This window comes from Oncorhynchus clarkii, chromosome 16 (genome assembly GCF_045791955.1).
Source record: "Oncorhynchus clarkii lewisi isolate Uvic-CL-2024 chromosome 16, UVic_Ocla_1.0, whole genome shotgun sequence".
Taxonomy (NCBI): domain Eukaryota; kingdom Metazoa; phylum Chordata; class Actinopteri; order Salmoniformes; family Salmonidae; genus Oncorhynchus; species Oncorhynchus clarkii.
Genome location: NC_092162.1, coordinates 29,760,946 through 29,784,080, shown reverse-complemented (window position 1 = coordinate 29,784,080; position 23,135 = coordinate 29,760,946). Strand labels below are relative to the sequence as shown.

Here is a 23,135-nt window from a genome sequence, read left to right as displayed (position 1 = left end):
CAGGCATGTTTGTCGTGCATGTATTTTGTCGTCATGTTATATTAGGTAGCGTGTGTTACTTTAACCTTTTCACGCATGAGTTCCAAATATCTCTAACAGTCGCCCCAGGGTGAGGTTTTTTTTATGCACGTGATGTCAGAATGCACTCACTGTTCCAAAATGTGATTATTACGGAACAGGACAATTAACCCGCGCTGCCTTCAAACAAAAATAACTTGTCACTTTCAAGCTATTTTCTTACTTAAGTTCTTCTTTAAGTTTTATTTTCTAACAACAGTTTGAATTGTGGTGTGTTCTACCTCCTCATTAATTGAAGTTCTGGTGACAAATCATGCATTCTGATTATTGCGTAGATTGTAATGGACATCAAATCAAATTCTATTGGTCACATACACATGGTTAGCAGATGTTAATGCGAGTGTAGCGAAATGCTTGTGCTTCTAGTTCCGACAGTGCAGTAATATCTAACAAGTAATCTATCAATTTCCCAACAACTACCTAATAAACACAAATCTAAAGGGGTGAATGAGAATATGTACATATAAATATATGGATGAGCGATGGCCGAGCGGCATAGGCAAGGTGCAGTAGATGGCATAAACACAGTAAATACATATGATATGAGTGATGTAAGATATGTAAACATTATTAAATAGGCATTTTTTAAAGTGGCATTGTTTAAAGTATGTAGTGATCCATGTATTAATGTGGCCACTGATTTGAGTCTCTATGTAGGCAGCAGCATCTTTGAGGTAGTGATTGCTGTTTAGCAGTCTGATGGCCTTGAGACAGAAGCTGTTTTTCAGTCTCTCAGCTTTGATGCACCTGTACTGACCTCTCCTTCTGGATGGTAGCAATGTGAACAGGCAGTGGCTCGGTGGTTGTTGTCCTTGATGATCTTTTTGGCCTTCCTGTGTCATCGGGTGCTGTAGGTGTCATGGAGGGCAGGTAGTTTTCCCCTGTGATGCGTTGTGCAGACCCTCTGGAGAGCCTTGCGGTTGAGGGCAGTTGCCGCCCCAAGCTGTGATACAGCCCGACAGGATGCTCTCGATTGTGCATCTGTAAAAGTTTGTCAGGGTTTTAGGTGACAAACCACATTTATTCAGCCTCCTGAGGCTGTATGTGTGGGTGGACCATTTCAGTTTGTATGTGATGTGAACTTAAAACTTTCCACTTTCTCCACTGCTGGTCCTTCGATGTGGATAGGGGGGTGCTCCATCTGCTGTTTCCTGAAGTCCACAATCATCTCCTTTGTTTTGTTGACGTTGATTGAGAGGTTGTTTTCCTGACACCACACTCCGAGTGCCCTCACCTCCTATTTGTAGGCTGTCTCGTCGTTGCTGCTAATCAAGCCCACTACTGTTGTGTCTTCTGCAAACTTGATGATTGAGTTGTAGGTGTGCATGGCCACGCAGTCCTGGGTGAACAGGGAGTACAGTAGGGAGCTGAGCACTCACCCTTGTGGTTCCCCAGTGTTGAGGGTCAGCGAAGTGGAGATGTTGTTTCTTACCTTCACCACATCTATGATGTGTGTAAAATACTTTTTGAAGGTTGTACTGATTATGATGAGCTAATGCTAAGCTATTTGCCAGCTATGTGTGGGGCCATGTTTGTTGACATTATACAATGCATTATGGGTGTCACTTCAACGTCTGTCAGACCAAAGGTGTTATAACAAAATGAGATGAAGGAATGGTGTTTTGCTCAGTTATTTCAATCAATTGAGAACTCACCCGTTATGTGATGAATTGTAAGGAGTAATTTCTATTAGCATGTTGTGGTTTCTGTCAGCCGAGAGTTAGCTAAATATGACCGCATGCGTTACCTCAATCTTTCCTCAATTAGCGCTAGGACTAATGTAGCCTACATTTTCCAGTTTGAATGATTGTGTTATGCTGTTGCTACTTCTGTGAATGTTTAAACATTGCATCCAAAAATAAACTGGTCAAATTCAGGACATAACTTTCTGAGGACTGTGTTTGTGCAAAATGTTTCTGAGAAAAAGCAGTGTTGCCAGCTGAAACGCTGACTGTTGCGTCAATCGAAACTGGATGTTCTAAATAAGCGGTCTAATCACACCGGTTTGAGTGTATGCTGCAGGGATCACTGTAGAATGATCACACACGTTTGTTGGTACTTGTCAAATTAAATATGTTTCTGGTTCATTACACTTACCATACACATACATAGTATAACATTTTTAGCATAGCTTACTTATGTTTCTATTGAAGTTTTATTTCTCGTTCTCAATTTCATCTATATCTCCATCCACCCTGTCCAATTTTCTCTACTTCTCTCCATCCAGTGTATACATAGAGACCTAGCAGCGAGGAACGTCCTGGTCACAGAGAGCAACTTCATGAAGATTGCTGACTTTGGCCTGGCCAGGGACGTCCACAACATCGATTACTATAAAAAGACAACTAACGTGAGTACTTGGGGGGGGGCACTTGAGGAGTGTATACTGTGTCGTGTGTTCTGTAATGTTGTGAGGGGGTGTATGTGACCGTCAACTCCATTTCAATTGATTAATTCATGAAGTAAACCGATATTCCTTAATTAAGGAAAATTTGAATTTCAGTTTACTTTCTGTATTGTGTAAGTTGAGCCTCCCTCCGTCCTTCTCAGTCTTGGCAGAGACAGGAGGTAGACTGATTCCTTCATCCCGCTCCCACTGCTTTTCATATCACGCACGCCTGCTCCCACTGACTTCTTGTTCGATTCCCACCCGCTCCAGCAAGAACTGGTCCCGAACCCGGCCGTCATACTGCATTGTTATTGTAGGTCAGGGGGTTGCCAATTACATTCTGCCGTGGGCCAATTTTTCCTTGAGCGGATGGTCGGGGGCCGGAACATAGTTATAAATAATTTGTACACTGCAAATTGATTAGCAGCGATTAGCAGACCTGCCAACATGCAAGCATTTTGCGTACCAACTACGTAACTCTCTGTCCATGTACGTAGGTACGAGATCCGAGTTAAAAGTATGCAGAAATGAAAAGGGCCTGATATATATATATATATTTTTTACATTTTAATAAAAAATGTATCCACTGAATAAATCTAACATCCCGATTCTCGAGCTGCAACACACAGACATGTACGGAGTTTGTGTCAACGGACATAGAGATCAATACATCATTATTCGACGTAGCTACCCAGTGCCTGCCCCTCCTCCTGTTTGCTGTGATGCTGAGTTCGCTGACTGTCAGCTGCACGTAAACACATAACACATAGACAAATCCATTTTCGACTCTGCCTGAAAAAACTCTGCGTCATGTTAGGGTTCACTCGTTCAGACTGGTCTTACGCCCTCATTTATAAGAATACAAGCCTGAAACGATTTCTAAAGGCTGTTGATATCTAGTGGAAGGCATAGGAACAGCAAATGGAGTCCTAAGTCAATGGATACTGTAATGGCATTGAATAGAAAACTACAAAACCAAAAAAATAACTACTTCCTGAATGGATTTTTCTCAGGTTTTCACCTGCTCAATCAGTTCTGTTATACTCACAGACACTATTTTAACAGTTTTGGAAACTTTAGTGTTTTCTATCCAAATCTGCCAGTTATATGCATATCATATCTTCTCTGCCCGAGGAGCAGGCCGTTTAATTTGGGCGTGCTTTTCATCCAAAATTCCGAATGCTGCCCCCTACCCTAGAGAGGTTAACAAAGTATAGTTTAAGCAAGTCGGTTAGGACATCTACTTTGTGCATGACACAAGTCATTTTTCCAACAATTGTTTACTGACAGATTATTTCACTGTCTCACTATTCCAGTGGGTCACAATTTGAGATTCTTCAAAGTAGCCACGCTTTGCCTTGATGACAGCTTTGCACACTCTTGGCATTATCTTAAGCAGCTTCACCTGGAATGGTTTTCCAACAGAAGGAGTGCCATCATAAGAACTTATGATGGCACTCCTTCAAGACTGTTGGAAAACCAGCCCATGATGGCACCAGCAGACCAGTCAATAAGGGGATTGTATCGCTGGAGCCAAGATAATCCCAATACCACGGGAACCTGAGGCTTAGAGCAGGAATTGGATTGTCTCTCTGTGGTTCCCTGACACCTGTAGGTTGATGGGGGTGGTATTGTGGATGACCCGGTCTATAATGCCCGTCCAGTGCTCTAACATCCATGGGAATGGAGAGAGGCTGAGTGGGGATGCCCAGCTAGTGCTCTAACATCCATGGGAATGGAGAGAGGCTGAGTGGGGATGCCCAGCTCAGACGACAGGGTAGCGTCCATAAAGCTCTCATTGGCCCCAGAGTTGATGAGTACCCGGAGAGATTTAGATTGGTTCCCCCACAGCAAAATGGCATGAAAAGGGGTGCGAGTAAGGGGAGAGGAAAAGTTCTACGTATGGCCCACCAGAGTACTCGCTCCTACCGGTGAGCCTGGTCTTTTAGTGGACAGGTGGAGAAGAAATTACCAGTAGTCCCGCAATACAGGCAGCCTAACTCTGCCTAGTTGCATTGGCTCGGGAAGAGGTTAATCGGCAGACTTCTGAGACTCGACGGAACTCGGGTAGCCTCGGGTTCTCTCGGCAACGGCTCCATCGAGGACTTCCGGGATGCCTCGGAGGTGAGGTTGAATCCTTGGGCGGGCAAAATCAAATATCCTCTTCTTCGTAGTTTCCGGGTTGCAAGCTCGTTCTTTACTTCCTCTGAAACTCTGTGCAGGAGCATGTCGAACAGCGCTTCCGGGTTCCAGGCATGTGCGGAAATCCACCGCATTGTCTGCCACACTGCAGGAGTCTTGCCGAAGCTGGAGTAACTTCTGGGCAGCCTCTGTCCCGGACAATGGAGCATCAAAAACTTTATTTACCTCCGCCACAAACTCCTCCAGACATAAGCATTCGACCAACTGTTGTTCCCATAGTGCCAAAGGCCAGGCGAGAGCACTCGCGGACATTAGCGTGATGAAGTACGCTATCTTAGAGCAGGGGAAGGAGGAGGGCTGCAGCTCAATGATGTCTGCTGGGTTAGTCAAGGTCAGTTCGTACTATTACGTTCTAGGGAAGACCCAGATGCAGACGGTGTCGAAGTAACATAAGTTTATTACTAGAACAGCGGGCAGTCAAAACGACAGGTCAAGGGCAGGCAGAGGTCGGTAATCCAGATCAGAGTCCAAAGGATACAGAACGGCAGGCAGGCTCAGGGTCAGGGCAGGCAATATACTGCCCCCTACCCAAGAGAGATTAAGCACATTTTTACTCTTGAACTGATTTAGGCTTGCCACAACAAAACAGCTTCTCATTTATTAGAATTTTTTACATTTCTAAAAACATAATTCCACTTTGACATTATGGGGTATTGTGTGTAGATCAGTTACACAACACCTCAATTTAATCAATTTTATATTCAGGCTGTAACACAACAAAAAGTGGAATGTGTTTATACTTTGTGATGGCACTGTAGATAATGAATGGCCTACAAAACAGAAAGACAAAATGGTTTTGAAATAATCTTGCAAAACTTCAATATAGGAGCGGGACAATTTGAAGGCAGGCACAAATAAATGTGTTATCAATATTTATATACAGTCAAAGTTGGAACCTAAACTACAGCCTATCATATTTAGGAAGTTAATCTCCACGGAAAGACCATTGCGCGTGCTTCTCATCCATTCATACAGCATACAGGTTTCATTGAGACCAAACACAGGCACATTTGATCTCCCACGCCCAACACAATAGAGAAGAGCTAGGTTATAGAACTTGAAGCAAAATTATCCTTTGAGAGTTTGTAAATATTGCGACAAAGAGCTGTTTTTAATACAATAGATAAGAAAGACAACTGTTCTAAAAAATCTGTGGGACCCAAAAATATTTTAATCCCAAAGTTATCTGTCTGACCACTCTCTCCCACCCACAGCATTAAAAATGCTGACCACACCGCCAGCAGCTCTCTAACTGGAGGTTCCCAGACCATCAGTGAATGCAGTGCTTCTATAGAGGCTCTGCACTAGTTTGTGCCTCCTCTCTTGTTCCTTCACTTCCATAGCCACTTGTCCAAACAGACCAAGAGATGGAGAGACACTGAAATAGAGGGAGAGCAACAGAGTGCTTGACATCTCCATAGCAGACCCCCAGTAGCATTCATCTGATTCCCACTGTAGAGCACATCCTCTTTTCATTACACACTGAGAGCCTAGCCTAGTTGAAAACAACAAGAACCACAAAAACAACCAACCACAACACAGCATGAGCCATAGACAATGGGAAATGGTGATGATGACGATAATCACCAATCCACCAGTCTTAACAATACTTTGTTCTAGTCTTGGATAAATTAGACTTATTTCAGAAGGCCTAATAAAAAGGTAGGGGCAGAACTAATGTTAATCATAATCATGATTATCATCTGCCCCTACCTTTCTATTACCCATTCTAAAATAATTTCTCCTACACTGCAACTTCAGTATGCATGAATGTATTTGACCCTGCTTGTCACTTGCTATCCATGCTGCAGTGTTTAATGACATGCAGAAATAAACTGTCTTTATCTGCAACCCAGTTTATTTGCTAACTGCTATAAACGTATGACAGTACCTCTGGGAATTCCCTATTGGTATTCCCAGATCTAATGATATTCTTGGGAATACCAGGAACCTGGAAGAGTGCATGAATTAAAAGATGCTGATTAGCCAAGAAATATTGGTCATGAAATACCCTATGTCTGACTGTGTATAGATATTTCAATGTTACCTTTTTGACCTTGACCTATTGACCTGTGTGTATGTGTCCTCCTCAGGGTCGTCTCCCGGTGAAGTGGATGGCTCCAGAGGCGCTGTTTGACCGTGTGTACACTCACCAGAGTGATGTGTAAGTACTGTACCTTGATTTTACTCTCTTACACACACAATTCGCTTACTGTTTTAGAAAGAGCAACTCAGCCTAGACTGTGTTCATTAGGCACCCAACGTAAGAAAACTGTTAAAACTCAGCCGTTTTAAAAAGTTTTCCATTGTGTGCCCTAATGAACACGACCCTGGCCTATACACTGGCTGTAGCTTTCTGATGCAAATTTTGCAGTGAGACTGAGGGGGTAAGAGGTTGGGATGGTGGTGGAGGAAGGGGTACAGGAGTTTAGTGATGTGATTTGGTGGTGGCGGAGTTAGGGGGTGCAGGGGGATTTGTTTGGGGGGTGGGGTGTGTACTGGCCGGTCTGTGGCGAAAGGGAAAGTTTCACACATGGCCTGATGCTGTTACTAATCTGCCCGTCTTCAAAGCCTCTGGAAGGGGCCAGGCCCACCTCCCCCTGCCCTGCACTCCAATTCAATTGTATTTATAAAGCCCTTATTACATCAGCAGATGTCACAAAGTGCTCATAATGAAACCCAGCATAAAACCCCAAAGGGCAAGTAATGAGGATATCAGGGGATATGCAAAAATCACATTTCCAATTCAAATCAAATAAATGTTATTGGTCGCGTACATTTATTTTGCAGATGTTATCACAGGTGCAGCAAAATGCTTATGTTTCTAGCTGCAACAGAGCAGTAATACCTAACAATTAAAAACAATACATACAATTAATGCTTGACATTCAGGTACATTTGCCAATGGCACACCGAGCCATTGCCAACTGAAAGTTACTGTCCCGTATGAAAATAATTCTGTCCTGGGTCAAGATCTGGCAGAAAAGCGGATGATGCACACGTAATTTCAATAGCAGGTGATTTTATCTTTAATATGGGCTGAGAAAGTAGCCTACAGCATTCATACAGACATTGACAAGTCAAATTCAAGGACCTTCAGGGACTTTTTCCAGTACTTAATTGTAATTTTCATGGACCTACATTTTATATTGAATTGTTGTAATAGCCTTTAAAAAAAAATCGCCCCCCAAAATGTTTGCAAAAAAGTATGCATTACCACATAGAGAATAATGCATGTTTTATTAAGCCTTCCCAATGGCATTATGCGTTGACATTACAAAAAAAAAAATGATATTGGAACATCTTTCTTAACGCTTTCCTACCCCTACCGCTGTCGGTCTTCAGTGAGCTGCTTCACACAACACTCTCAAGCTAGGCTATGTGTGCGGGGTCCGTGTGATAAATAATCGACATACGAACTAACAGCTTCAGGAATTCATCGGTTTCTTTATTAAATTATATAGCCTAAATTATACAATTATTAAAAATTATTTTAATCTGTTTGTATCCGGGGCACTGTCCTCAGATAATCGCATGGTGTGCTTTTGCAGTAAAGCCTTTTTCAAATCTGACACAGCGGCTGGATTAACAAGAAGTTACACTTTATTTTGATGTATAACACATATTTTCAAGAATGTTAAATATATGAATTTACTATTTTTGAATTTCGCGCACTGCAATTTCACCGGATGTTGGCTAGGTGGAACACTACCGTCCAACCAGAAACCGTGGATTGATGGCAGCATTTGCGCAAAACTGAAAGCGCAAACCCTGCTTTTAATCAGGGCAAGGCGACCGGAAACATGACCAAATACAAACAGTGTAGCTATTCCCTCCAAGGCAATCAAACAAGCTAAGCGTCAGTATAGAGACAAAGTAGAGTCGCAATTCAATGGCTCAGACACGAGAGGTATGTGGCAGGGTCTACAATCTACAGTCAATCACGGACTACAAAACCCAGCCTCGTCGCGGTCCCCGATGTCTTGTTCCCAGACAAACTAAACAACTTCTTTGCTCGCTTTGAGGACAATACAGTGCCACTGACACAGCCTGCTACCAAAACCTGCGGGCTCTCCTTCACTGCAGCCAACGTGAGAACAACATTTAAACGTGTTAAGGCTTCCGGCCCAGACGGCATCCCTAGCCGGGTCCTCAGAGCATGCGCAGAGCAGCAGGCTGGTGTGCTTACGGACATATTCAATCAATCCCTATCCCAGTCTGCTGTTCCAACAAGCTTCATGAGGGCCACCATTGTTCCTGTTCCCAAGAAAGCTAAGGTACCTGAGCTAAATTACTATCGCCCCGTAGCATTCACTTCCATCATCATGAAGTGCTTTGAGAGATTAGTCAAGGATCATATCACCTCCACCCTACCTGGCACCCTAGACCCACTCCAATTTGCTTACCGCCCCAATAGGTCCATAGACGACGCAATCACACTGCACACTGCCCTAACCCATCTGGACAAGAGGAATACCTATGTAAGAATGCTGTTCATTGACTACAGCTCAGTATTTGACACCATAGTACCCTCCAAACTCGTCATTAAGCTCGAGCTCCTGGGTCTCGACCCCTCCCTGTGCAACTGGTCCTCAGGGTGGTGAGGGTAGGAAACAACATCTCCACCCCGCTGATCCTCAACACTGAGGCCCCACAAGGTTGCGTTCTCAGCCCTTTCCTGTACTCCCTGTTCACCCATGACTGCGTGGCCATGCACGCCTCCAACTCAATCATCAAGTTTGCAGATGACACTACAGTGGTAGGCTTGATTACCAACAACGACGAGACGGCCTACAGGGAGGAGGTGAGGGCCCTCGGAGTGTGGTGTCAGGAAAATAACCTCACACTCAACGTCAACAAAACAAAGGAGATGATCGTGGACTTCAGGAAACAGCCGAGGGAGCACCCCCCTATCCACATCGACGGTAGTAGTGGAGAAGGTGGAAGGTTTCAAGTTCCTTGGCGTAGACATCGCGGACAAACTGAAATTGTCCACCCACACAGACAGCGTGGTGAAGAAGGCGCAACAAAAAACACTCTCAAACTTTTACAGATGCACAATAGAGAGCATCCTGTCGGGCTGTATCACCTCCTGGTACGGCAACTGCTCTGCCCACAACCATAAGGCTCTCCAGAGGGTAGTGAGGTCTGCACAACGCATCACCGGGGGTAAACTACCTGCCCTCCAGGACATCTACACTACCCGATGTCACAGGAAGGCCAAAAAGATAATCAAGGACAACAACCACCCGAGCCACTGCCTGTTCACCCCACTATCATCCAAAAGGCGAGGTCGGCACAGGGTCATCAAAGCTGGGACCGAGAGACTGAAAAACAGCTTCTTTCAAGGCCATCGGATTGTTGAACAGCCATCACTAACATTGAGTGGTTGCAGCCAACATACTGACTCAAATCTCTACTGTACTCTATACTGCATCTTTCCTATGTCTTTCGGCCATCGCTCATCCATATATTTATATGTACATATTCTTACTTATTCCTTTACACTTGTGTGTAAAGGGTAGTTGTCAGAATTGTTAGATTACTTGTTAGATATTACTGCATGGTTGGAACTAGAAGCACAAGCATTTCGCTACGCTACCATTAACATCTGCTAACCATGTGTATGTGACCAATAAAATTGGATTTGACTTGATTATAGTTTTGCCAAGTCGGTTAGGATATCTACGTTGTGCATGACACAAGTAATTTTCACAACAATTGTTTACAGACAGATTATTTCACTTATAATTCACTATCACAATCCCAGTGGGTCAGAAGTTGACATACCCTAAGTTGACTGTGCCTTTAAACAGCTTTGAAAATTTCAGAAAATTAGAAGCTCCTGATAGGCTAATTGACATCATTTGAGTCAATTGGAGGTGTACCTGTGGATGTATTTCAAGGCCTACTTTCAAACTCCGTGCCTCTTTGCTTGACATCATGGGAAAATCTAAAGAAATCTGTCAAGTTCATCCTTGAGAGAAATTTCCAAACACCTGAAGGTACCGCATTCATCTGTACAAACAATAGTACATAAGTATAAACACCATGTGACCACGCAGCCACCATGTGACCACGCAGCCGACGCGTTCTGTCTCCTAGAGATGAATGTACTTTGGTGTGAAAAGTGCAAATCAATCCTAGAACAACAGCAAAGGACCTTGTGAAGATGCTGGAGGAAACAGGTACAAAAGTATCTATATCAACAGTAAAACTAATCCTATAGATATAACCTGAAAGGCCGCAAGCAAGTTAGAAGCCACAACTCCAAAAGCGCCATAAAAAAGCTAGACAACGGTTTGCAACTGCACATGGGGACAAAGATCGTACTTTTTGGAGAAATGTCCTCTGGTCTGATGAAACAAACATAGAACTGTTTGTCCATAATGACCATTGTTATGTTTGGAGGAAAAGGGGGAGCTAAAGAACACCATCCCAACCGTGACGCACGATGGTGGCAGCATCATGTTGTGGGGGTGCTTTGCTGCAGGAGGGACTGGTGCACTTCAAAATAGATGACATGATGAGGAAGCAAAATTATGTGGATATATTGAAGCAACATCTCAAGACATCAGTCAGGAAGGTAAAGCTTGGTCACAAATGGGTCTTCCAAATGGACAATGACCCCAAGCATACTTCCAAAATTGTGGCAAAATGGCTTAACCTCTCTAGGGTAGGTGAGACGGTAGCGTCCCACCTCTTCAACAGACAGTGAAACAGCAGGGCGCCAAATTCAAAACACAGAAATCCCATAATTAAAATTCCTCAAACATACATGTATTTTACACCATTTTAAAGATACACTTGTTGTAAATGTCCGATATCACAGTGTCCGATATCAAAAAGGCTTTACGACGAAAGCAAACCAAACGATTATGTTAGGTGAGTGCCTATTCACAGAAAGCACAGCCATTTTTCCAGACAAAGAGAGGATTTACAAAAAGCAGAAATGTAGATAAAATTAACCACTAACCTTTGATAATCTTCATCAGATGACACTCATAGGACTTCATGTTACAAAATACATGTATGTTTTGTTTGGTAAAGTTCATATTTATATCCAAAAATCTGAGTTTACATTGGTGCCTTACGTTCAGAAGTTCCAAAACATCCTTTGATTTTGCAAAGAGCCACATCAATTTACAGGAATACTCATAATAAACATTGCTAAAAGATACAACTGTTATGCATGGAATTTTAGATGCACTTCTCCTTAATGTAACTGCTGTGTCAGATTTCAAAAAAGCTTTACGGAAAAAGCAAACCATGCAATAATCTGAGTTGGCGCTCAGAGCCCAATCAAGACACAAATATATCCGCCATATTATGCAGTCAACAAAAGTCATAAATAGCATTATAAATCTTCACTTACCTTTGCTGATCTTCATCGGAATGCACTCCCAGGACTCCCACTTCCACAAGAAATGTTTGTTTTGTTCGGTAATGTCCATAATTTATGTCTAAATAGTTACTTTTGTTAGCGCGTTTGGTAAACAAATCCAAAGTCACAAAGCTCATTCACTAAAAGCAGACGATGTCAAAAAGTTCCGTAACAGTCAGTAGTAACATGTCAAACGATGTATTGAATCAATTTTTAGGATGTATTTAAAATAAATATTCAATAATGTTCCAACCGGAGAATTCCATTGTCTTCAGAAGTGCGATGGAACAGAGCTCCCTCATGTGAACGCGCATGGTCAGAGCATGGTCAACTCATGGCAGACCTTACTCATTCCCTTCTCCTTCGGCCCCACTTCACAGTAGAAGCATCAGACAAGGTTCTAAAGACTGTTGACATCTAGTGGAAGCCTTAGGAAGTGCAACACTACCAATTTCCCACTATCTTCAATAGGAGCTGAGTTGAAAATCGAACAACCTCAGATTTCCCACTTCCTGGTTGGATTTTTTCTCAGGTTTTTGCCTGCCATATGAGTTCTGTTATACTCACAGGCATCATTCAAACAGTTTTAGAAACTTCAGTGGTTTATATCCAAATATACTAATAATATGCATATTCTAGCTTTTATGGCTTTGTAGCAGGCCGTTTACTCTGGGCATGCAGGGTAGCCTAGTGGTTAGAGTGTTGGACTAGTTTACCGAAAGGTTGCAAGTTCAAATCCCGAGCTGACAAGGTACAAATCTGTCGTTCTGCCCCTGAACAGGCAGTTAACCCACTGTTCCTAGGCCGTCATTGAAAATAAGAATTTGTTCTTAACTGACTTGCCTAGTTAAATAAAGGTAAAATAAAATGCTTTTCATCCGGACGTGAAAATACCGCCCCCTACCAAAGAAGTTAAGGACATCAAGGTATTGGAGTGGCCATCACAAAGCCCCGACCTCAATCCTATAGAACATTTGTGGGTAGAACTGAAAAAGTGTGTGCGAGCAAGGAGGCCTACAAACCTGACTCAGTTACACCAGCTCTGTCAGGAGGAATGGGCCAAAATTCACCCAACTTATTGTGGGAAGCTTGTGGAAGGCTACCCAAAACATTTGACACAAGTTAAACAATTTAAAGGCAATGCTTCCAAATACCAATTGAGTGTATGTAAACGTCTGACCCACTGGGAATGTGATTAAATAAATAAATAATACTCTCTGCTATTAATCTGACATTTCACATTCTTAAAATAAATTGGTGATCCTAACTGACCTAAGACAGGGAATTTTTTACAAAGACTAAATGTCAGGAATTGTGAAAAACTGAGTTTAAATGTAGTTGGCTAAGGTGTATGTAAACTTCTGACTTCAACTGTATCTACATGGGCAGTGGAATGACAATAGGTGAGCGATGGATACAAAGTGCCATTGAATGGAGCAAAGGGATGTGTTAACAAACAGAGAGATGTAGAGATAGAAAGAGGGAACAAACGCAGGGCCAGTTATGTCAACAGATCGATGGAGAGATAACCACAGGAGCAAATAAAAGATCACGGTGTCTTTGTATTGTGTTGTGGCCTCTTTGGGTCACTAAGGTAGGCGTGTTGGTGTGTGTGTGTGTATGCCTCCATTCCCTGCGGGTGCTATAATATACTCTTTGTTGCTCCCAACACACACACTGCCATGAAGAGTCATTGATTATTTATTTTTTATTTAACCTTTATTTATCTAGGCGAGTCACTTTTATAAAAAGTCACTTAAAAAAAATAATCTTATTTACAATGACGGCCTACCACGGCCAAACCCGGACGACGCTGGGCCAATTGTGCGCCGCCCTATGGGACTCCCAAACATGGCCGGTTGTGATACAGCCTGGAATCGAACCAGGATCTGTAGTGACGCCTCTAGCACTGAGATGCAGTGCCTTAGACCGCTGCGCCACTCTGAGCCCTAAATTAATGTTAGGGTGAACATTTATAGAGAATGGTTAGCGGAATCAATGGGATGATATAGTTACCCTTCAACCCTTTGTTTCTCTGAGCAGTAGCAGTTGAAATCGTGTAAAAAAAAAAAAAGTAATACTTCATTGCCATCAATTGTTATCACTTGTATGTATGTATGTATGTATGTATCAATGGATGCATAACATGATAATAGTAATGAAAGCATTAATGTTGAATATGTGCGTTTGTGTTTTTCTTCCCAGCTGGTCATTTGGGGTGCTGATGTGGGAGATCTTCACCCTGGGGGGTTCTCCATACCCTGGTATCCCCGTAGAGGAGCTCTTCAAGCTGTTGAAAGAGGGCCATCGTATGGACAAGCCTGGCAACTGCACCAATGAGCTGTATAATACTATTTGATTCACTTTATCTCATATATACACACACACATATATATGCAGGCAGACACACACACGCACAAATGTGCACACTCACACACACACACAATTGTGCACACACACACAAACCCTACTGGGGTCCCCACCCTCACCCCATCTCCATCAGATCCATGATCCTACACAGCTGGCCTGGGCCTGTATCAATGTTGTCATTCACAATGGGCCCATTCCAGTTACACAGCACATAATGTCACTGACTGCACCGGTATTGTCGGGCCTAATGGTCTCACGCTGTACTGGAAACAGTGAAATCTACAGTGGAGACAGACAGACCTAGGATAGGATTGGTATTGGCGTGCATTTGTCTTAAACGGAGAGTGCAAAGAGGAGTGTGCAGATAAATAGAACCAGCATAGCTCTGTGTTTGGATTGGCTGGTTCATACCTTGACACCTAGGCTCAGATAAATTAGTCTTTATCATCTCACCCACTTTTGACAGGCAATTGGACAATGATTTTAGAAATGTGCATCAGTCTGTTGAATGGGTGGCATGGCATGTGTTTTGGAAAGAAAAACAATGAAGTACTTTTACTAACCGTTCATACTCCTTGTTTCTCTCTCTTCTCTCTCTCTCAGGTACATGATGATGAAAGACTGTTGGCATGCCATCTCCTCCCACCGGCCCACCTTCAAGCAGCTGGTGGAGGATCTAGATCGCATCCTCACCCTGGCCACGAATGAGGTAAGGACACAAACCAGAGTCATTCCGCTTCACCTTTTCATATCTAGAATCTGGAGCCAGAGCAATTCACTTTCCTCCAGAGTTGGGGTCAATTCCCTTTCAATTCAGGAAGTAAACTTTTTTTCTGTTGAAAAGCATTGAGTAAACATGGAATTGGAATTTCCGTTTACTTCCTGAATTGACTGAATTTAAAAGGAGTTGACCCCAACCCTGCTGAGAAGTATGATGTAAAAGCATGTCAGGCTTCTCTCCTAAAAGCTTAGAAAAAGGTGCACACTATACAGGCTCACGGACACTCCAATTGCCAGGGCAAGCAAAGTTGATCAACACTTTTTTTAACCAAGAATGTTGAAAAGCATTAGAAGGATCCTGCGTTGGCTGACACATGACCTTAACAATGACCAGAAAATGGCTGCTTGATTCAAACCAGGCCCCAGAGCTGTGGCCATGGCCCACTGATGTTGCCAAATCATCAAAAGATACTCTGAGCTATTCCTTGCCTCAGAATAATGGCTTGTGTTTCTTTCCGTTCCCCTCCTGTTGTGTGTGATATCCATGCGCGGGCCTGAAGAGGGGCTGTGGATGGAAATATGTCAGGGCTTGTCTGGCTTCAGACTGGGCCGCCATAGATTATGCCAAAAGCTCCAACTTCAGTGTTTCAGTGTTTGAGCTTTTGAAATGTAATAAAGCGCCTTCCTTTTTTTAAAACCGCTCTTTAGTAATGTGAGACGCCTTGTGTTGAGCTGAGAAATGGAAGCCAGCACTCGTTTTTATAAGAATGCTCAAACACCAACAACGCTTCTCTTCTTCCTCCCCACTCACTCTCAACTATTTCTTAACCTCACAACTATTCCAATAACTGACACAAAAGACAAGAGAAAAAGGAGAGAGGAGGGTGCAGGGATGAAGATGAAAAGAGCTAAAACAACTGCAAAATGCTTGTTCAAGTTTTTTTTACAACTAACATTAGAGATTCTCCAGTACTTTTGTGCCAATTTTTTGGAAAATAAACTTAAGGGCCAAAAATGATCCCCGAAAATGGTTACTATGTCACATATGTGCAGATATATGCACCATGTCATTGCTCTCTCTTCTCACTCTGCTGTGTGTGCATCTTGCTAGCTGCCACTCAAATGGCCAGGAGCTGAAGCTCATTGGCTAGAACTCGAATTGCAAGTGGGCTGGCACACATGGGGGGAAAATGTAGGGAAAATGGCACAGCACAGCTTCCAGAAAAACCCTTGCTTTCAAATGTTGTGGCTAATTGAGGTAAAACAGTAATTCTGATCATAGATTATGGATGTATGAACTACAGATTGGCACATCCAGCTCAAAGCAAGAGGTTTAAAAAATACTTAGTAGTTGCCAAAGTTACGGAGCATGTCTTTAATAACAAAATTTACGTTTATCTTTTCCTTGGCTTTTGGGATATTTTTTTTCAGTCATTCTCCTACTGCACTCAAACCCACGTTCCAATTTCAGATGTCAGGTTTGTTCTAATTGTGCTGGGTAGTGTCGTGAAGCAGAGCGGTATGGATGAAGCCCAGGGTTGGGTATCCCTCGCACAGTCTCTCTCTCTCTCTGGTCTCTCTCCCTCTCTCTCTGCCCCCCCCCCCCCCCTTCTCAGTTTGAAACACTCTGGTCTCTTATCTTTTTCTCTCTCTCTCGCTGTCTCTGGTCTTTTCCCTCTCCGGTTTCTCTTTCTCTCTGGACTCCACACCCTCTCTCTACCTCTCTCTCCCCCTTTCTCACTGGTCTCTTTTATCTCTCTGGTCTTCCCCCTCTCTTTCTTTCTTGTTCTCTCGTTCACTTTCGCTCGCTCTCTCTGTCTGGGTGTTCTTCCTCGCCCGCCCAGACACATTGAACCATTTTATACTGAGACTAACAGCAACCAGGTCAGCATTGCTATATGTGAACTGTGCTGGACAGTTCCCCTCTCTCTAGCCCACGCCCCATTTATGAAGTATTATTCATCCACATATTTTCATACGGATCCGGTATCAAATCGTTTGCTCTCCTGGCGCCAACATTTTTCATAAATCCGTCCAGCGTGATTTGGGAATAGTTTATATTTTGCATAAATAAAATAATGAAAATGATACTCTCCACATGTCCATCACTGTCCTCCTGAAACTGTCTTCATGCCTGTCTCTATTTCAGTATTTTCCATTTGTCTCTCTCTCTCCGCTCTCTCACTCCTCTAAACCTGTGAGTGTAACAGTTCTACCTTCTCACCCTGTCTGTGTATAGGAGTATCTGGACCTGTGTGCCCCAGCCGAGCAGTATTCTCCCAGCTTCCAGGACACACACAGCTCCTGTTCCTCCGGTGACGACTCCGTGTTCTCCCATGACCCCCTGCCAGACCAGCCCTGCCTCCCCAAGTACCAGCACATCAATGGAGGCATCAAAACATGAGCCCTCCCCTCCTCAATCCCCCCATCCAGCTCCAGCCTGACCTGCCCCCCCCCCCCCCCACAAAGCGACACTTCCATAGAGAGAAAATTAGATATACCCCCACCACCAACCCCACAAACCTCCTGGCCCCCAACCCCCCTCTGGCTCCAAATGGACTAACGGACCCAGATGGGACTGGGCTGGTGGTAGTGCTGCTTTTAGAACTGAACACACACACACACATTTGCACACACATTCATACACATGTTCAAGGTCTTAAGAAGAGGACCGGGACCCTTCATCAGTGTTCATCTTGTCTGACTGAATGAATATCTGTTCCCAAGGGTCCACCTCCTCTCCTCTCTTGCCGTTTTATTTGTTCCGGTTGTTTTCTACTAGAGTTTGGAATTTACTATTTTTGCGTTTCATGATTCCATTCCGTTGGCTGGCATTCCAAGACTTTTGCTTGTTCCCAGAGGGAAAATATGGACCGTAATGAACGGAAAAAACAAGGGACTCAAAAAGAGGACGACAAAATAGGAAACTGAAAGGACTGAAAGAAAGAATCAACTAACAAAAACAGATGAATAGGAGAAGAGCGCATACAGACAGACACTGCCTCTTCTTTATATTTTGTAATATTGTCTTGTTTCTTTATACTTTCTCTTGATAAGTCCACACACTTATTATTATTATGGAGAAAAATAATATACAGTATATAGGGCTGGGTATATTTGTAAATATATTCAAATATGTATAAATATATATTATATATTTACAGTGAATTAATTTTTGTATGGACTCCAGAATTATCCCCCCTCTCCCCTCCTCCCTCATTGGGTTTGAGACTGGTGTGTCATCACCCAGGTTATGTTTCTGTTCACTTGTGTTCTTTTAAACACAACACACACAAATATAGGCATGCACACACATACGCACACACACAAAACACACACACTCTCATTCAATGACACAGTGGAGTATTGGCTTTCAGGGAAAGAGGTAGCTTGTTAATTTATTGAATTTTTTTTTACGAAAAAATAAAATACAAAATAAAATAGAAATAGTATTAAAGATATGCTATTAATGATGCTGATATTAAATAATAAATAATCCATTATGTTTATTATCGTAATTTAAAATTCTCTTTCAGAGGTAACAGAAACAAAAGCTATTTTTAGTAGTGTACTGTACATTTTGTCTGCTAATCCCTTATGTAGATAATGCAGTTTCTATCCAGTCATTTTACTCTTAGGTTTGCATTCGAAATTATATGATTTCTGGATATTTATATATGATTGAAAAGAAAAATTATTTTGGAACCACCCACTAGCAATCTGTAAGATTCCAAATTCACACCAGAGGGTTCAAAGTTGAAAAACAAAGTATTAAATCATTCAAGTATTTTTTTTTCTACTGGACCAAGTTTAAGATGTTCTTTGCTAGTGTTCTTGACACATTTGCAAAATTAAAGATGGAAAAACAAGTGTGTTGATTTCTATTTTGTGTAATCACACTATTCAGTCAAACGTTACTAGTTTCTGCTATCTTGTCATGTCCTTGAGAGAGAAAAGAGGTCTGAGAATGGCTATATTTATTATCAATTTAATTGATAATGGCTGTGCTCATATAGTTAATGGCACTGTATTCTTATAAGCAAAGAAATAACATTAATAGCAACATACAGCAAGACAATGGCATAAAAAAACTGAGGTAAAGTATCACCAAATTAATTCAGCTTTCATTAAAATATATGATAATTTTGCCTGCCAGTCTATAGGAGGGGTGGGGGAATGATGTGTCTAGTTGTAGGGCCTGGAATGAAGTTAGGAAAATTGCCCAGAACAGGGTTCGCTGGAGGTGCACTATTGAGGCCCTTTGCTCCTCTAGAGCTAAAAGGAATAAGGGCTCGATTCAATCTGTATCGCGGAAGATCTGTGGTTTGGCACGATTTAAATGTATAAATGCAATGTTCCTGCGTTCACAGAGACTACATTCACGGTACATGCTGCATATATCGCCTCAATTGGAAATGACCTTTAAATTTCAATCTCACTATTTTATTCATTTTATTTAACTAGGCAAGTCAGTGAAGAACAAACTCTTATATTACAATGACAACCTACCCCGGCCAAATCTTCCCCTAACAATACCGCGGATCTTCCGCGATATGGATTGAAACAAGCCCTAAGTCAAGTCAAGTTGGAAGGCCAGCGATTAAGAGTAGACATTTACAATTACATTCTTTAGAGTAAAACTTAATTCCCTCACCCTTAGTAACCACGTGTTGACTTGTCTTGCTCTGAGAATCTCAGAGTGCACTGCACCCTCACCCCTGTGACTCGATGGCTCCTTCTTCCACTCAACGTGTTCTCTCATGCCCCTGTAACCTGAGAGGGCTTGGAGGGAAAAGTGGGGAAAAACATTTAGCTTTTTCCACCGAATAGAGGGAAACACTGAAAGGCCAAGAAGAGCTCTGTAGGATTGGAGGAGAGAAAAAGTGGCAGAGTTTAACCACAGAGCCGAACACCCTTCATTATGGGGTGTAGAGAAAGAGAGAAAGGCGGTGGTGTTGGCCGGCTATCCACACTGGCTTTAGCTCACTTATCAGCACCAAGGCTCAGCCGCTCTCCATTGTCATGTGGGCTGGCTATACACAGTCCTGGAGAGGCCAGGGTGGGGTGAACACACTCCAATGAGGAGGTTGCATATTGAGACTGGAGAAAGTTTAGAGTGCTCCCTATACAGTTCAATGCTACCCATAATGAAACATTTTTTCCCGAAGTTAGTGACTGAGATTGAAAGAAGTTGTTATTTTAAGACCACACACACGGATAAAGTATACAGACATTTCCTTGCAATGTATATACTACGCAGTTACTGTACCTTTAGTTTCTTCCCACAGCCTCTGCATGGAGCTCCATGAGTGGCAAACGAGACTAATGTACCTTTCGAAAAACACAATTCTAGAACTGTACATTATTTTATAATATTATTCGGAACATTCTGTGAATTTATTGATATCACATGTATTATTTTGGTGAGGTATTCATATATTGTTTTATTAAACTGCATCCCAGGGATGATTGCAAAATAGGACTTTCTGGTTTAGAGATTATCTTAAATGCTGACCACCACACCCAGGCAAAGTGTTGGCTATCCCATAGAGGAGGCTACAATATTAGCCTTGGCCAACTTCTACGGAGACAAGGCGGCAGCCATTGGCAACCTATGGGCAATAACGGTCCAATTCAGACTCAGGAAATGTATGCCTTTCCTACTCACTTCCCAGTAGTTGGTATTCAGACTTAATGCAGGCGCATAATGCGGTCTTCAGATGTCACTACCTTGCGCGCATTGGATACATTTAATTATACTGCTGAAATCCCTCCCACTTGCTAGCAAACAGACTTTATCATGGAATTTTTATCATGGGTAATCAGGGCATTTATCGTTGGCCATCCCTTTAAATACAGTTTCATTTGAATTTTGTCAGACTCAGTAGAATACATTGAGAGAATGGCTTCAGAATATTGGGGTAGATGAAAGAAAGCCATCTAAATAAACTCAGCAAAAAAAGAAACGTCCCTTTTTCAGGACCCTGTCTTTCAAAGATAATTTGTAAAAATCCAAATAACTTCACAGATCTTCATTGTAAAGGGTTTGAACACTGTTTCCCATGCTTGTTCAATGAACCATAAACAATTAATGAACATGCACCTGTGGAACGGACGTTAAGACACTAACAGCATACAGACGGTAGGCAATTAAGGTCACAGTTATGAAAACTTAGGACACTAAAAGAGGTCTTTCTACTGACTCTGAAAAACCCCAAAGAAAGATGCCCAGGGTCCCTGCTCATGCCTTAGGCATGCTGCAAGGAGCCATGAGGACTGCAGATGTGGCCAGGGCAATAAATTGCAATGTCCGTACTGAGGGACGTCTAAGATAGCGCTACAGGGAGACAGGATGGATAGCTGACCATCCTTGCAGTGGCAAACCACGTGTAACAACACCTGCACAGGATCAGTACATCCGAACATCACAACTGCGGGACAGGTACAGGATGGCAACAACAGCTGCCCAAGTTACACCAAGAACCCACAATCCCTCCATCAGTGCTGACTGTCCACAATAGGCTGAGAGAGGCTGGACTGAGGGCTTGTAGGCCTGTTGTAAGGCAGGTCCTCACCAGACACCACCAGCAACAACGTTGCCTATGGGCACAAACCCACCGTTGCTGGACCAGACAGGACTGTCAAAAAGTGCTCTTCACTGATGAGTTGCGGTTTTGTCTCACCAGGAGTGATGGTCGGATTCATGTTTATCACCGAAGGAATGAGCATTATACGGAGGCCTGTCTCTGGAGTGGGATCGTTTTGGAGGTGGAGGGTCCGTCATGGTCTGGGGCGGTGTGTCACAGTATCATCGAACTGAGCTTGTTGTCATTGCAAGCAATCCCAACGCTGTCAGAACCCCACTACGAATCCATCCTGCACCCTCAACAGAGTTTGATCTTGGTCGGAACAGCCGACTTGTACCGTCTTTCAATGAAAAGGAGGTGGACGTATATATTTTACTGAGTGGATTGACACATTCCTAAAATGGCCGTGAGACATTTGGTCACTGCTCCTCCAAAGTGTTCTTGTGGGATAGGCTCAAAGTATATGCCGCTTCATCTCTTGACCCGAGTCCAGATTATGACACTGTTGAAGCTGCTCTCAAATCGGGTTTACAGGTTGGTCCCAGAGGCATACAGACAACAGTTCCGTAAATTACGAAAGACGGAATCTGTGCTGTTGTGCGCACAGCAGCAGTTTCTGTGCTGCTGTGTGGGTTGTTGCTAACGTTACGTTGCTTTCTGCCAACTTAGTTATTTACTTTTACATTTTAAATAATCGTTTTATCTTCCCTTGCTCTACTTTTTTCATTCAACTCTTTTATCCCGGACGCTTTATCTGGACATGGTTCTATAGGACCTCCACCAGCTGAAGCTAAGTAGTAACATTAAGCCATCTAATTGCAGTCATAATATACAGGAGAACTATCACCTTATGGTGAGGATGCCGTGCTGCAGGCCCAGCTTCAGATGCAATCGTTAGATAAGGGTAATTTAAGTGTAGGAAAGGATGAAAGAGTCTGTGCCATCAATGAGTACCGATAGTTGTATAAATCCCATCCCCTGGAAATGCTCATTCAGCCGACAAACTTTCAACCAGTTCTCCCCATTAAGCAACGAGATGGAGTCAGAAGCCGAGCCTTCTCTGGTCTCTCCTCCACCCGTTACGGGGTCTGAGCCGCAGAAGCCTCCCACCTGTAGCTCTGATAAATTGATAAAACCCTAGTCATTGGCGACACCATTGTCCACAGTATTAGACTTAAAATGAATCATCCAGCCATCATACACTTTTTACCCGGGGGCAGGGCTATCGACGTAAAGGCAAATCCGATGATGCTGGCTAAAGCTAAAACTGGCAAGTGTAGACTATAGGGATATTGTTATCCATGTCGGCACCAACGATTTTAGGATGAAACAATCAGAGGTCACCAAGCGCAACATAGCTTCAGCATGTGAAACAGCTAGAAATATCATTGAGTAATTGTCTCTG

The 23,135-nt window shown here is 42.9% G+C and overlaps 1 protein-coding gene across 2 annotated transcripts in view; it reads left to right on the top strand.

Annotated features, from left to right (window-relative positions):
- The window catches only part of LOC139368301 (fibroblast growth factor receptor 2-like), a 95,504-nt gene extending 76,491 nt beyond the window's left edge, over positions 1–19,013 (top strand). For both annotated transcript variants that reach the window (XM_071107047.1, XM_071107048.1), the window contains exons 14-18: positions 2,306–2,428; positions 6,763–6,833; positions 14,259–14,396; positions 15,027–15,132; positions 17,383–19,013. In XM_071107047.1, coding sequence (XP_070963148.1) covers positions 2,306–2,428; positions 6,763–6,833; positions 14,259–14,396; positions 15,027–15,132; positions 17,383–17,547 — 603 coding nt within the window. In that variant the 3' untranslated portion in view covers positions 17,548–19,013. The remainder of the gene's footprint in view (positions 1–2,305; positions 2,429–6,762; positions 6,834–14,258; positions 14,397–15,026; positions 15,133–17,382) is intronic.
- Positions 19,014–23,135: the final 4,122 nt, after the last annotated feature.